The sequence below is a fragment of the Sebastes fasciatus genome, chromosome 11 (genome assembly GCF_043250625.1).
Source record: "Sebastes fasciatus isolate fSebFas1 chromosome 11, fSebFas1.pri, whole genome shotgun sequence".
Taxonomy (NCBI): domain Eukaryota; kingdom Metazoa; phylum Chordata; class Actinopteri; order Perciformes; family Sebastidae; genus Sebastes; species Sebastes fasciatus.
Window position 1 is genome coordinate 14,953,386 of NC_133805.1, and position 16,624 is coordinate 14,970,009.

General features: G+C 43.8%; 1 protein-coding gene across 8 annotated transcripts in view; it reads left to right on the forward strand.

The window, feature by feature from the left end:
- Positions 1 to 16,624, forward strand: part of ptprsb (protein tyrosine phosphatase receptor type Sb) — a 72,559-nt gene that overhangs the window by 14,599 nt on the left and 41,336 nt on the right. For 4 of the 8 annotated variants that reach the window (XM_074650970.1, XM_074650971.1, XM_074650965.1 and 1 more), the window contains exons 2-4: positions 1,027 to 1,241; positions 5,851 to 5,996; positions 7,634 to 7,775. In XM_074650970.1, coding sequence (XP_074507071.1) covers positions 1,097 to 1,241; positions 5,851 to 5,996; positions 7,634 to 7,775 — 433 coding nt within the window. In that variant the 5' untranslated portion in view covers positions 1,027 to 1,096. Of the gene's footprint in view, positions 1 to 1,026; positions 1,242 to 5,850; positions 6,000 to 7,633; positions 7,776 to 16,624 lie in introns of all 8 variants that reach the window. The other 4 variants (XM_074650966.1, XM_074650968.1, XM_074650967.1 and 1 more) reach the window with 1 other exon arrangement.

Below are 16,624 nucleotides of genomic sequence, written 5' to 3' on the forward strand. Positions count from 1 at the left end.
CCTAGAGCATATATGTTATCCTGTACTGCTATTTGAAGGGGAGACGTGCATTCGTGTGATATATGACAGGTTAACAAAGGCTCCCGTCTCATTTGGCCTCCCCACCTGCGTTCTTCTGACACATCGGGCAGAGGGGTGGGGGTCGATAGGACCGTGGAGTTATCGACTCTCAGACAGGGAGCTTGTCTAAATGTCTGTAAGCAGACAGAGCTGAGTTATGTTCAGACTCACAGATATGTGCAACCTCGTGTGCGTGAGGGAAAACGAGCAAAACACTGACGGAGATCCCCCTCCTCCTCCCCAAGGGTAGGGATTACCAAGAGGGTGCAACATCTATTAAAGCAGCAGTTTTCTCTGATACATTTGGTGTTATTGAATTTTTGCTGTATTCCTGCTGACCCCTCAATCCTCTTTGTTTAAGTGTTTTCCATTACGGTGGCACAGTCTGGATGTATTATTGCATTAACACTTTTACGTGCCACCAGAACAGTAAAATGCTTGAACGCTAAGAAGGAATTAGGCCAGAGCTAAAGTTAAATGAAATTATTAGGACGTCTGAGGAGAAAAAAAAAGAAAAAAAAAACTCTTAAAAATGTATCATTGCGGCTCATTTCACGGCTCACTAGAAAAGGAGACTTATTAATATAGAAGCCGTGCCGCCGAAAACTATTTTGGTCTGTTTCTTGTCTTAGTTGTTGAGCAGTGGCTCTATTGTTCTGGTATTAGTTCAGCCAGAGCTCGGCCTGCTTGAGCTGTTAATCCCAAGTCAGAAGTGCTCTGGCTAAATCAAAAGACCTAATCCTGCATTAGCATGAATTTGTCTTTTAATTTTCTTCATGAGGATGTTCTCTCTCTCTGCATCTGTATGAATTATTGTATGTTTTCCCTCTCCCCCCTCATGGCGCACTGACATTTCAGCTGCCGCTCTGAAAGCAGAACGATGAATCAGAGGTGGAAGAGATATGCCTTTTATTCCTTTCAGCTGACCTTCATCTGTTTTTTTTGTTGTTGTTTGTGTGTCTGCAGAGTGCCTACCCTTGTTGAGTGAAGCCCTACCCGTATCTCCGTCATCTGCAGCCAAACCCACGGCGGTGCCATGCCTCTGCCCAGGACAGGTGGAGCTCTGGCCCGGTCCAGGAGGCCGATCCTGGGGCTCCGCCTTAGCCCCTCTCCCCTACGTCTGCTGCTGCCTTTCATTATCCTGTTAACCAGCCCCTTGAGCAGCGTGTCTGGAGTACTAGGTATGACTACCAACTTCATCTATTCATTTATATCTATGCCTGTCTGTCTGTCTGTCTGTCTGTCTGTCTGTCTGTCTGTCTGACTGTCTGTCTGTCTGTATGGCTGACTGCTAGCTGCTAGTCATCCAGTTATCATTTGCAGTGTGTTCCAATCCACGTACGTCCGGAAGTACACTTCAATGTAGTGCACTCTGTACTTACTTGAGTAGTGCGTGAATTTCAACGGGGTAGAGTCGTCTCAAATCGAATAGTCTGCGGCGCACTGACCGGAAATGACGATCGCAACATTTCACCGCGGCTCGTTACCCACTAAAATATCTTCTTCTTCTTCTGGGTTTTACGGCAGCTGGCATCCTTTGTGTTGCATTGCTGCCTCCTTCAGGTTTTAACCGTCCACTACCCGCCAAAATATCTGCCTGCTTTGTTGATCAAGAATACACAGAAAATGAAAGCAAAGTGGAAATTACGTTTCCAACGTCGTCGAGTACACCTACGATGTGTCCTCCTGTTGGCTGAAAATGCACCGGTATGTTTACGTATTGTTTTATTCTGTTATCTACGTAGCCCATAGACATCTATAAGGTACGTTGTTCAGCACCGTAAAAGCTCCCTGCATCATCTGACGCCATTTTCACATGTTTGAATAGTGGCCGTGGTCCCGCCCCTTCCGCTACATAGCCAAGACGGCGACAATTGAGTGTTAAAAGTGTCCAGCGTTGCACACCAAACGATTTGACCGTTTTGAGTACAACATCCGGGTACTTCGAGTGCACTGAAATTTGACATACTTCACAGTGTGAACGCACTTATGCACTCGAAATAGTAAGTGTAAGTACAGAAGTACGCAGATTGGAACACACGGTTTGTTAGCACCGTTAGCACCGTTAGCCGGCTCAGGTGTCGCCATGTTGAGAGCCGTGCAGAGGCAATAGAAATGCTCCCAATCTTTAAGTGTGAAAAGCTTATTTTTAACAACATTGTGTATAGAGATAATATATTGTTCAATATATTTGCATCACAGGCTAAGGTACAGTAGGGTACTAGTACTTTATCTAGAAAACGTATTTTTAACAACATTTTGCACGGTGATAATATATTAACTGTCTAGCTATACATTTCTTTCGGTCTCTTTCTCAGTTGAATGACAGCTGGTATATTGCCAGCAGTAAATGTGATGTACAAAGGTGTAAATATATGTGTGTGTGTGTATGCATGCACATCTTTTTGTGTATTTTGTGTGTTTTGTGAGGAGTGAAACCAGGCCTGGCAGTGCATCAGCTCTGGACTGTGTCGTTGTTAATATGTTTTAATAAGCCGGCAGGTCCCATCAGCATGTTCCTCATCATCTTCTTGATTATAACATTTCCACAGATTTCCTGCTTCAGTAGTCCACACACACATACAGCACACCCACACACACACACACACACATGCTCAGACACACTAAGCTGTCAGTGCTCTGAAAATATAAAAGCAAGCTGGTTTCTTGAAAGAGGATGCAGGCTAAAGATGGAGATAGCTCTTCTCACTGTGAGGAATGGGGATTGTCTAATGTATTTTTCATTTTCCGTTTGTGTAAGCAATTTGAGGCCACGATCCTTTTGAGAAGGCTCACGTCATATCTGAAATATTTTTATATTCAGTGAAGAGGTAGAATTACACAATAAATAGCTTTCAATTGAAACATTGTGGGATTGAAAATCTCTGCCTCTGGACCACCTACAGTGTATCTCTGCAGAACAGTAGTGCTGTAAAAAAAAAAGCTCCATCTCCCTCGTGTCCTCAATAAAGAAAAACAGACAGAAAAACATTGTGTTTTGCAGAACTTGTAAATTAAAGTGTAGAAATGTAATACAAAGTTTTCAAGTCTAACCCCTTCCAAGTAAAAAATAATGCTTTTGTGAAAAACCACTCAAATGTAATGCTTGGAAATCCAAATTATAATCGCATTTGTGCCGTTTTGATTGTTTTTCTTCACTGTTCCTCCTGCAAAGCTGATCCAATTTTAATGATTTTTGCACACACCAAATGGGAACATCCTAGATCGCAGGTGTACTATATAAACTACGCTGTGAGACAGAGCTGCTAATTACCCTGAAGGTATCACAACTTTACTTATGTGTGAATATTTGTTTCCACACAATAGGGCCTCTTAACAAGTAAAACTGGTTATAACAGACAGTAATCCTAAAATGTGAGATGTGTGTGTCTCTGTAAATTAAGTGGCTCGAATCAAATCTCTTCCACCTTTTTGAAAATTAATAAATTAATTTCAGACGTGATACTTTTCCATTTACTGTTTGAATTTTATGCAAACCATGTTTAATATTTCAAAATCTATATTTAACTTTCAAACACAAACAATGTCAAAATCATGCAAATAAAGTTAGGAATAATTCCTTTTCAATTTTGTTGCTTATGTCCTTCAACTACACAGCATACTCCTCGTCATTTTGGTATCACAGAATTTGTTTTGTTGGACACGTTTGGCTGTGAGATGCAAACAGATTTGACAGCAAAGACACACAAACAGGAAGAGATGCATTATTAAAAGAGGCTTAAAGGCTTTTCAGACCACAGCTGGTTTGCAATGTTTCTTTAAGGCACTACTTAATGCGACATTTCACCAGGAGTTACTCTAATTTCCCCCAAAAGAACGTTTCCAAAATGACAAATTAAACCAAAATGCTTTTCTGTTCACATGGCACGCTAACTACACTGTTACACTCTACCTGCTGGTCCCAGTCATATTCAAGCACAGCAGTCAGTCGGCTGATTATAGGTTACAAAGGTGTTTCATTAGAAACAGACCAATGGTAGATCAGTGGTAGATCTGCGTGGTCCAGTGCAGCAGAGTGAAACCTACTATTAAAGACAGAGCTCCTCATTAGTCCCTCATTTCTCCAGACAGCTTTCTAGAACCTGCCGATCATAACAAGTTTCTATTCAGTGCAAATCCGTCCAGAGCCGGTGCCTTGCAGTGCTTTCCTCTGGCTTTCAGAAGAGGCTTAAGTGGTAACATTGCCAGTGGGGTCGGTTTTGCACGAGGATTGGTGTTGAAGCGCATTTAAGAGAACACAGTTTTTGACTCCACGTAAAGCCACTGAAACCCATGTAGAAGCCGTAAGAAGCACAGGAAATTCATTCATAATCCCATAGCCAGGAGAAGACCGTTTTGCCATTTTTTTTTTGGACTTTTGATAGTTCACATTCTCACATTGTTGGCAGGGGAATAGGGCAATTTGCTCAATACTCATGTGTGCCTTTCGAAAGAGTCTAACAGGAAGGAAATATCCCGCTCTTGAGTTCTAAAATGGTAGGCATGAATTTGCTCTGATTGACTATACTGCACCAGCCTTTTTTGCTTCTTCCTGTTGAGGACTGTGGCAAGCATAAAATGAAACCACTTTATTTCTGACATTCAGAGGAGGTCTTTTAGAGGCACAACACATTGCAGCAGGCGCAGGAGAAGCCTTTTGACACGGTGTTATTGCAGTTACTGTCAAGGCATTTGAAACTGGAAGGTGGTCTGCGTGGCTGTTAGCGAGCAGAAGTGGGAGAAAACGTGCAAACAGGCCTTTATGAATCTGCGAGCGATTTTTTGATAGGCAGTTTTTTTTTTTTTTTTCTGTTCCTGTTCTGTCTTCAGAGCAGAAGTGAATCAACACAGCAGGACCTCACCCACCCAGACTCAGGGGGGAGTGGGAGGAGGGATCCAGGTTGCTATGGTAAGGGTCATCCTGACTTCACCCTGATGGATAGCGGTGATTCTGTAGCTGAGGAGGAGTTAAGCTGGGCACCATGGCAACAGGCCACAGACGGATAGCGAGGGGTGGGTGCATGAAGTTGTTTGATTGATCTGACTCAGCCACTGTGAAAAATATAGGTTCAGTGCTGTTGACTCAATATCGGACTTGGAAATTGCTATTTTCTTGCAGAAGGTAACTGCTGCACTTATACATCCCACATCAGATGCATCATAACAGATGAAAAAATAGTTCTCCTCGAAATCCCCCAGAGCTGGAGATTAACACAACTGTTGTTGGTAAATTCATAGTATTTAAGATCATCGGAATCTGCGAGTGCAAATTCCTCTATACGGTGTCAGGCACATAAAGACACCTCGGGTATTTATACATTAAAACCAATTATATTCTGTGAATGTGCAGCCAACACTTGTTCTACCTGTGAAACACTCATGTGCCATGACAGCCTGTGCTGCATGGCGTACCAAGGTAGCCCGGCCCTGGAGGACGCAGAGCAAGAGAGGGAGGGAGAGATGGACAGAGAGGGAGAGAGAGAGAGAGAGAGAGAGAGAGAGAGATATTCCTCTGAAGCCCAGCCCCATCTTTTATTTATGACCCACAGGAAGTCCTTCAGCTTGTCCTCTAGATGATACCCAGGAAGTAAGCACAACACGCAGCCATCAGAACACAAGTCAGCCCGACCGGTCACTGACAGTGAAATGGGGCGTGGTCAGCAGGGGGTTGTTGCCGGCCGTGTGGAGTCAGTGTGATGTACTCTGCGTGTAAGGGTATCAATTTTCATGCTCGTGTGTTTTTTCCCCTCCCTCTCTCTCTCTCTCTCTCTCTCTCTCTCTGTTTCTCAGCTACCCCAAAGTTCACCAAGATTCCCACGGACCAGATCGGAGTGTCAGGGGGGGTGGCATCATTTGTGTGCCAGGCCTCTGGCAGTCCCAAGCCTGTCGTCTACTGGAACAAGAAGGGCAAGAAGGTCAACTCCCAGCGTATCGAGGTGGTTGTCACAATGCACAATGGTCAACTCCTACTGTAGCAGCATGAGGAATACAAAGCAGTATATCCAGCAATAATATATGAATGTATACACTTACTATGTCGTGGTTATACTGTATATTTCTAGAAGGGTGGATCTTTCAATATTTATTCTTGCTGGATCAGACATTACTTTTGATATGAATTGTTATTCTGTTTTGTATTCTAGATACACTACGATCTTGTTTCCCAAAGGAGTACAAAATGTTTGTGAAATATGCTTATTTGCTTTCTTGCTGAGAGTTTGAGGAGAAGATTGACACCATTCTCTTGTCTGTAAACTGAATGTGAAGCAAGAAACGTGTGTTGACTATCTTAGCTTAGCAAGACTAATAGCACTAATAGCACCTTTTGTAGGCTAACCAGGAAGTTAGCATCCCCCTGGTTCCCTCGACAAAAAAACAATTGGATTTTTTCATTAGGTTTTGGATTTTTGCAGAAAATAAGCTCTGTGGCAAACACACGTTTATGATACTTACACGTTTTGTTCAGCAAGATAATCTTCACGAATGAAAACCACTTTTATGATTTTTGAAGTGTGCATGCAATCGGCAGAAGTAAAAAGCTAACGTTAGGCTATAAACGAACTACATCACGGTCGCATGAGCACAAGTATACGCAACGAGGCTGTAAAGGCAGACGTGTCGGCGTGATGACGTTTAGTACTCTCATTTAGCTGCTTTTTAGCACCCGCCTTTTTTAAGACACATAAAAGCTTCAAAATTCACGAGTAGGGTTTTTACTGATGTATTTTTGTCTTAGAACAAAACGTTAAAATCTCTTAAGCTTCTTGTTAACCACGGACCTTATTTCAGGCATCTTACTAAAAACCCGTTCAAAAAACCCATTGACTTCCAAACGAGGGAACCGGAAGTGCTAAAATGTTAACTCATTTCCGGGTTTTAGGACTCATTCGTCTAATTCACTCTATAGTTAAAGCACAAACATAGAGAGTATCAGTCTTCTCAGCTAACAAGTGTCTTTCCCTTAATGAATATTTCTTTAAAATATTAACTTGACAACAATTCAACACTGTTGCACATTTCAAGCGTAGGTTGCAAGTTTTAGTTAAAGCATAAAATATAATCTTTGAAGACAAACTCATTGCAACAGAATTACAGAGCATTTATCCAAAACTGACAAAAATATGAAGCCGATTGCATAATCCAATGCACATATTGCTGTCCCTGAGCTATCTGCTATCAAGCAGGCTATTCCACGGAGCAGCTCAATCACATTAGAGGCCTGATTGTATATCGATGCACTAATATGACCAAATGGTTAGAGATGCATTTCAACCTCCATTCAACCCCCCCTCATGTTTGTAAGTATCTACCATGCTGAAGTGTCTTTGTGCAAGACACTGAATCCCTACTAGCTCCAGGAACGCTAGCTGAGCCTGACCTCGTGGAGGGGAGGGCAAGTAACAAAGAAACAGGAATTTCCTAAAGGAAATCAATAAAGTGCTATTATCACATTATTACGGTAAAAGAAAACTGTGCTAAGTTAATGATTTACAACATTATAGTTTACTGTTCTTATCTGTTTACTCTGCTGTGACTAATCTGTGTCTCTTCCTGTGGTTGTGTGGCCGTCCAGACCGTAGAGTTCGATGAGGGCGCTGGTGCTGTGCTGAGGATCCAACCGCTCAGAGCACCCCGAGATGAGAACATCTACGAGTGTGTGGCGCGCAACAGTGAAGGAGAGGTGTCCGTCACTGCAAAGCTGGCCATTATCAGAGGTGAGACATACCGATCTCCATCCTTTTCCCACTTGAGTGGTGCTTTCTTTTCACGTGCACACACACCTGGTTTCAACCGTCGCCTCGGCTTCCCTGAGCTGTCAGTTGTACATGTGACAATAGAGCCACGCCACACCCTGCCTTCACAGCAGGCTGCAGCACACTGTTCTTTTTATAGTCCCTCTGAGTGCGACAGAGCGTGATCTGGCCACAGAGAGGGCTAAGCTAGCGCACTAGCTACTGGGCACTCCAGCATCCCAGTTTGCTGTAATCACCGCGCTTTCCGGCCCGAGTGAGGGTGTTAATCTAATGTACACTGTCTACTTGGAGGGAAACGTGTCTAATGTGGTGCTCCAGCATGCTATGAACTAAAGTTGCAGCATGTGGCTGCAAGCCTGGGCACTTGGCTTTCGCCCAGCGCAGCTGGAAAGGATGAAGAAATAGAGGGATGGCTGCTTGGGCTGTTACTACATGAAGAAAAATCAGGGGATTAGGCCCTCGGTTTGGCAGACTACCCATCTCTGCCAGGGGAAATTGAGGAAGAGAAAGCAAGAGGGAGAAAGAGGTCGAGGGGAGGTGAGAGTGAGTATGATGGAGGGCGAGGAGGTTGGGGGAAAGTTAAGTAACACAACAGGATGGTGTGAAACAATAGAGATGAAATGGGATGTCGGAGGAGTGGTGGAGGGGCTGCAGGAGATGGATGAGGATTGTGGAGTTGGCAGAGCTGTGTGGTAAGCAGAAGGCTGGTAGCCCAGGGAATAGACTCCTGTCCATCTGTTACCCGGCCCGTCATCTCTGCACACACAGCCCCAATCTAAAGCACATTACCACATAAACTGCACCTCGAGGGCAAGCCTCCCTGTGTGTGTGGCCGTGTGTGCCTCTTCCTGTTCTCTTACTGAGGTCTGTGTACCGTGACGTCCCCGGTCCCTTCTGTGGCAATAGGATCAGCTGTCTTTGATTCTTCCTAATCATCTGATAAATAGAATACTGGACTGTGATGAATGGAACAATATTTAGTAAAAGAAAAGCACCGGCCAGATTCAGAGCTGTTAGTAGCCCTACTGTAATCATTTGGATAAGGATGCACAGACGGGTTGCAGACGGATAGCAACAGAGGCGATGGTTCTGGTAGCGTTTTCCTCCCACTGTGTATGGTGGGTGATATAATATATGCTGGTTGGACAATATAAATCTGTCAACCAACAGATTATGCCATATGGTGTTAGGTGTCTCTGAGTGTATTTGGGTTATTGTGGGCAATGTTGCAAATCAATGAGCAGCAATGAGCAGGGCTGTTGGCTCATATTGCTCATGGCAATATGGGCTTTTTATATGAGTTTTAGATCAATATAATGAAATACCTTTATTTTTTAGTAGGGATGCACCGATACCAATATCGGATCTCGGGCCTAGACTGACTCAAAGAGCTGGATCGGATATCAGTGACAACGGGGCCGATTTATTCAACTCTATGTTTAAATACTTTACATTATGTGCTATCATTTTAATTTCATAGTTTGCTGGTGTACGATTTTATTAATAAATAACAACTCAGTAAATTTATATCTATTTATTTATTTGGTACATTTTTGTTCCAGTTGTTACATGAAAATAATGTTTAAGTCAAGCCTGATGTTTCTTTACACATAAAAGACTGATGCCAGTCACATCCACACAGTGAGGTTAATTAAACACTGGCATCGGACCGGTACTCTGTATCAGTCGATATACGAAGCCCAGGTCTCGGGATTGAAAAAAATTGGATCGGTGCATCCCTATTTTTTTTATATTTAATTCACTGGATTTGCCCAAAAAATAATTACCCATTACTTTCTGATTATTTTATCCATGAGCAAATACTCAATTGATTTTCCAGAAGAATGAATGTATCACAATATTTCTTTTAATGCTATCCTACAAGGTTGTTGCCTTAGTGACACAGGAGTGTCCTTAATAATTTCTGATAAATCATGTTTTTTCTCTCAACTTTGTATGACAAATGTTTCCAATAAGCCTCAGCAGCGATTGCTGTGGACTTAGGGTTGACCCAAATGCTTCGAAGCTTCAAAACTTCGACTGTTGCCATGGTATTCAACCTACAAATCACTATTCAAATTCTTTGTTTTTTTATTTATTTTTTATATTTAAGCATGTAATAATAATGTATACAAGGAAAAATCCCACAACATTATTAATTATTATTAATGATTCTCAGATGGATATCGCTGTTTGTTGTGTGTAGAGGTGCGTGTGTGTTCAGTGGTGCGGCAGCGGCGCTGAAACGGGGGAGATGGAGACAGACAGACAGAAGAACGTGTCAGCCTGCTGCGCCGCGAAGCTTCGAATATCTTTAAAGCTTCAAACCCCAAAAAATGGTATTCGGGACAGCCCTACTGTGGACAAGAAGCCAGTCAGCCGTGTCATCAGAGCTGCACCAAATTCAGAACACTTCATCATTACAATTGGGAACCAAACGACGCACCATAGTCACCAAATGTCTCCGAGATTGATCCAGAATCCAAAAGTAAACTGAGTTAAACTGCTGAATGTATTATCAGGTTTCTACAGAGCGTAAACTTTTGATCATCCTGCTCAAGCTACACAATTTTAAACTCTGCGATTGGATGTTTATTGCCAAGAAGCTCCTTTCCACTCTCGTCTTTTTCATGTAAAATAGCTTGTGCCTTTTTATCAAAGAACCAGATATTTTCTAACGCAGTTGCTCATCAACAACAACAACAACTCTATTCCTGACTATTTGACAGTATGCTCCGAAAGCCACACACCCCTGCAATCAACTATAATGATTTACTGATCCGCTGTATGATAGATCATGTCATCCAAGAATGCTGTTAAGTGCACAAGAGTCTGCAAAAATTGTGTTTGGGTCGGCCTTTTCAAAACATGGTTCACTGGAGAAAATGTCTACCGACCAGTGAAGTAGAAAGGAGGCTTTCCATTACCAAACAAAAAAAAAAGTCTTTTCATCCCCTGATGTGTTTCATCTCATCATTTCGTATAATGGTTGACCGACACTAATAGCAGCGCTGTACAGTGTGAGGGGCCTGCGGTTGGCCACAGGATATGAGCTACTGCTCTGTAGGCTGCCTAATGGATGGAGATGTGGTAGGTTTCGGTCAGGGAGCCTTTTTGTGCCTTCAACATCATCATCACCCTTCCCATCCTATTACCTACTCCTCTTCCTCCTGTCTCCTTCACCTGACTATATCTCTCTGGCTTTGACTCCCGCAGCCTCCTCTTTGGCCCACAGCGATGTCCTTTTCTAATTTCATCTCTCTTGTTTTATTCATTCTTTCATTTTCTCTGCCATCTATTCTGCCTGACCCTCACTGTCTATCCAGACTCTCTCTCTTTCTTCTCCCCCCCTTTGCATTTTCACAAGCTCTCTGCTGCACCCCCGCCACCCCCACCCGCTCTGAACTCCACTCCATCCCCTTTCTACCCGAACTGCTCTTTTCTATGGACACTGCAGTTGTGTTGTTCCGCCTTCAGGAGATGTGAATATCTGCAGTTCTGCATGTTTGAAAACCTCTGGTGGGCGAGAGATTCTCATCACTGCAGCTGTGTATGTATGTATGTGTGTGAATGCATGCACATGGATTTCTTTGTTTATGGGCGTGTGTGTGTGTGTGTGTGCGTGCATATCTGTGTGTGTGCGCGGCTGGTTTGTGCAGAGTAATCCTGATTATACTCACCTCTCAGTGTCCCATTTTTAGGAGAAAGGGAGGCGAGGGATGGGGGAGGAAGTGGGTGAGAGAGAGAGAGAAGTGGGAGGAGAGATGTTCTGCCACCACGGCAAACACCCTTCATATGAACAACAGAGTCAGATCAGTGATTCCCCCCTAAGCGTCTGCTGCATTGGCAGGCCGGCGGCTCAAGCAGCATTTTCGGTCTGGAAACAACCGAGAGTATCAACTCAGCCTGCAAGAGGATTACACTCCTTGAGTGGAGAACCGGCTCTTTCATCACATATACCCCCCTCGTCTGCACACTTTTTATTCCCCCCCTTCTTTTTGTTGCAGTCTATTCTCTTCATGCATGTTTGTATGTAATAGAGTGTTACGTGTGGGATCATCGTGTTTTGTGTGTTTAGTCTGCTGGATCTGAGAGGAGAGCCAGAGGGAGCTCAGGGTGGCGGGGACACATGGTGGGATTCATCTACGATGCTAAGTCCGATTCTGCATTGTATGGTGATCTATTATCATAAAGGCCCATTAGCATTTAAAGTGCTCCCCTTCAGCCCTCCTGCAGTCTATAGGAGTCAAAGCATTACAGCCTCTGAAGACTGCCGAGCGCCGGCAGATTAATCCTGAATCGGGCTCCCCGAGATCGGCTTTTATTCGGGCTTCTTTCATCCACGTGGCCGTTCCCCGCTGAAATGAACTGAAAGATGAATAGGCAACCTGTTTCTTAACCAGGACAAATGATGATTTTCTGCGGGGAAGCGAGTGTTTGTGCGTGTCTTTGGGCGACTGAGGGAAATACAAAGAGAGACAGGAAGAGAGAAAACCTGGATTCATGTTTGTTTGTTTGTTTGCATCATATGCATTATGTGTTTGACTCTGCGTGTGTGTCTGTGTGTGTTAGCATTTGTGTGTTTGTGTCTGTGCGTGCACGCGGTACGCATGAATTGCATATTTGCCCAGATTCGGTTGGCTCCACCGACCGGTTTCGGGCACCAGGCCTGATTGCCCTTCTGCAAACATAACCAGGCCAAAATGTAAGCTCTCAACCTCTTGATACACACAAACACACACAAACACACAGAGCTCCAGGGAACAATGCTGGTTGGTCCTTGCCAATGTCCCCCCCCCCAAAAGCTGTTGACACACACAGTGTTTATATACACATGGCACATTTTTCCATAGGCTGTCTTATCAATTTAACCAGGAGATGAAAACATAAGCAGTACTTTTGTGCAGCAGTGTTTGTGTTTGATAAATGATTCATTTGGTGAAAAAGTGTGATCAAGGCCATGCCCGCAGTATCTATTTCAAGCAGCCGCTGACTCATCCATGAGCCTGGCTGAATACCTGTAGCCCCTATTCTCGTCTCCAGTGAACTGTACTTCAACGTCCAGTACGACTACCTATCTGCAGCTTGAGTCTGCGGCTGTGTGTTAGTGTACGTTATCTATCCATCTATCCATCTATCCTTTCATCCAGATTCACGTGTGGCTGTCATCCCCCAAAGCTTCCCCATCATTTCTAAATATAATGAATGATTAACACTCCATCGACTTCACACACACTGTCTCTCTATTTAGAGTGTTTTGTCACTGGTAATTTTGCTCATACTTGCATTTCCTCATTACGGCTGCATCTAACGATTATTTTCATTGTCGTTTAATCTGTCCATTATTTTCTCGATTAATCGATTAGTTGTTTGGTTTATAAAATGTCAATCAGTGTTTCCCAGAGCACAAGATGACGTCCTCAAATGTCTTGTTTTGTCCACAACTCAAAGATATTCAGTTTATTGTCATAGAGGGGTAAAGAAAACAAAACATATTCACATTTAAGAAGCTGGAAATCAGATCATTTGACTTGTTTTTCTTAAAAAAAATACTAAAACCGATTAATTGATTATCAAAATAGTTGGCAATTAATTGAATAGTTGACTAATTGATTAATTGTTGCAGCTCTATTCCTCATATACAGTAAAATGACACTGCATGTGGAGTTTATAAAAAAGGAGTTCATGAAAAAGGTGTGAGAAGCTCAGATCACATCATTCAATGTCAAAGATAGAAGAATTAAGTCCAAGACTTATTTCTATTGTAGTCCTTGATGTAAAGGCAGCAATGATGCCTAGCAGGCAACATCACACCACCAAGAAGTACATATAAATGAACTATGAGCTGATGATGAACGACTGATGGTTGATTGTGTCTGAGCAAAAATTCCAGCTTTTGAAAAATGTGAGAATTTGCTGCTGAATTTTGAACTGTCGAACGAGCCATTTAAAGAAGGAGAAAGAAATTGTGATGGATATTTTTCCGTATTTTATGTCATTTTATGAAAGTAGTTGAGGAAAAAAATTGACAATAACCGTGACAATGATTTTTACAGTTTTTGTTAAAAAGTAATTTGCCAAGCAAAAATGTCAAACGTTTGCCTTTTCCATCTTCACAGATGTGACAATGTGCTGCTTAATACTATTGTTGATTGAATATCTGTCAGACAAAACGAGCATTTCAATGACATGACTTCAGGCTCTGGGGAATTGTGATGGGCTTTTTATACTATTTTGTGACATTTGATAGACTTAACAATTAATTAAAAAATAAAACAGAATGAACTATACATTATTAATATCTATATTAATATTAATAACTATTAATATAGTTCTAACTCTAAACAACAAACAGTAAAAAGAATAATTATATATGTCTTTAGAATATATTTCTATCATACATTGTTTGTTTTTTTTCATCAGAAAATGGCAGTATCTAAAAATAAATCCATCCGTCCATCTCTCTCCCTGTTTCTGCTACCTCTTTGTAATGATTCAGTCTGAGGTCCACCTACACTCTTTATCTGCGGCACTGATGAAGACCTGACTGGAATACAGACCCCCCCACCGCCTCATACACGCATCCATGCACACGCCCCGAGCCCGCTGCAGTGGCGTGCTCTAATTAACAGCCAGGGAGTCCATGTAGTCGTAGCCGGAGGGGTGATAAAAAGACCATCTGAACCCTCTCAGGAGAGGGGTGGGGGGGCAGAGGGGAGCAGATGTAGGCCCGGCATATTCCACGCCTCGGGGGAGCTCGCCTCCTGACCTCTCTATCGATCTCCCCCTACTCCTTCCTTTCTCTTCCTGCCTGTTTCGTCAATGGCCGTACCACTGGCCTCCATTCAGGTGGATCATTAGCATTGATCAGTCGGGGATGGTGGAGGGGGGGGGGGCAGGGGGTCCCCTCCTTCCACTTAGGTCTCCATTGGCGTATACAGAAAGTTGCTATGAGGCCCGATCGCCGCCTGCGCCGCTCTAACCACAGACTCGACGTCGTCACCAGACGCTCCTCTGAGCTTTGATTGCTCTCTTGCCTTTTCTTGGCATTTCTCCTCTCCATCCTCCTCTCAGCCGCGCCATCAGCAGCGGCTTGACATTCCTATCTGACAGGGGGTCTCTCCAAAGCTGATGACTGTGGAAAGAGAGCGATAGATCCTATCTCCACTCAGCCCTCTCATCCCCATCGAGGAGTGTGTGGTAACAGATGGCGCACGTCTGTGATGTGGTTAGGTAGCAGGGGGCCCGGAGGAGGAGAGGAGCAGTTGATGTGGCCACGCTCTGCGTCTCGGACTGCGTTTGGCTCCGGATTTGTCGGCGATGCCCGGCTTGAGCAAGCAAAACTTTTAGGGGCTTTTTGTTGTGCTTGACAATCAAGGGGCGCTTGCGAGTTTGATTTATTATCCGAGCGAATTGCCACCTTGATAATTGCTTTGCCGCTGTAGGAAAGCGGAATATGTAATTATACTTGCAGGTATGGGGGAGGTGTCGGTGTGTATGTGCGAGCGGGATGGAGTGGTTAAAAGGGTAAGGAGAGGAGGAAGCAGGAGTGCTGATGGATGCTCGATTACGTGTCTGGCCATCTGGACTGTTGTCACCGAGATGCTTAATCCCATTCACCGCAGAAAGTGCGTGTGAATGTGTCTGTGTGTACGTGAAATAGAAAGCTACTGCTTTTTGTGCATGCACACACACCTTGATTTTCCTGGATATGTGTGGACATGCATTATTCCACACATCGCACAAATCTGTGAAGATGCTAATAAGAACATAGAAACAAATATGTACATACACGCACACACACACAGGCAACACACACTTATCCACTGCCCCCCAACGTAATCAGACATATCCAGACGCTATGCAGACACATCCCAGATCGGCCTCTCTAATCGTTGGTACATTTTAACAATTACTGCTAACAAGTCCTTATTACCCCCAGTGCCCTGCCCCTCCTCTTGATCCCGGCTTCTAATTGCTGCTGCTGTTTCTGAGCAGCTCTCTGCATAGTTATTAGACAGGAATCATTACCACACCAACACATAACACAGAGCCGCACCATGGAAAACTCACAGTTCACTGCCACTGCCACCAAACACCTGTGTTTCTGGGCTCCGAGTGTGTTTATATGTGTGTGTGCGCGCTGCTCTTAAGTAGCTCCTGCTGACTGGGCGGTATGTTTATACTCCTGTAGAAACGGCCTGTCACACACACACACTTAAACCTAGCTTTGCCGCCTGCTAGATCACCTAATGACTAGCTAGCTGTGGGAGAAAACACGCGGCTTTGGTGATGAAGGATATAGTGGATCCGCTGTCCTCGCCAGTATCTCCACTTTCACGGGCCTGCAGATGTTAAAGGAGGGGAACAGTGGCTCTCACATCAGTCTGTGTGTGTGTGTGTGTGCGTGAGCGAGTCTTATGTTTCACCATGGGAGAAGGAAAGTAAGGATTCAGTGCATGGATGTCAGGGTCGACTTTGTCTCTCTGCAGGCAGATAAACCGGTCGTTTGTGTTTTAGAAAAACAGCAGATCAACTGTCCCAAAAAATACGGAGTAAACACATTTGTTCATTATTGTCCCAGTGGATTTGCTCCAAAGTAAAGTATGAGCAATCCTCACATTGTCTAAGCCCCTCTGATCCCTGACCACAACCCTCTGTCTCTGTCTGTCTTTATCACTCTATCACCATCTCTTTTCAGCCATGCTAGCCACGTGGCTCTAGGTGTGGCATTGTCTGTCACACAGACAGTCAGTCCATCACTTTGGTCCAGACCAAAGACTGTAGATAAGAAGTGGACTCAGTCATCC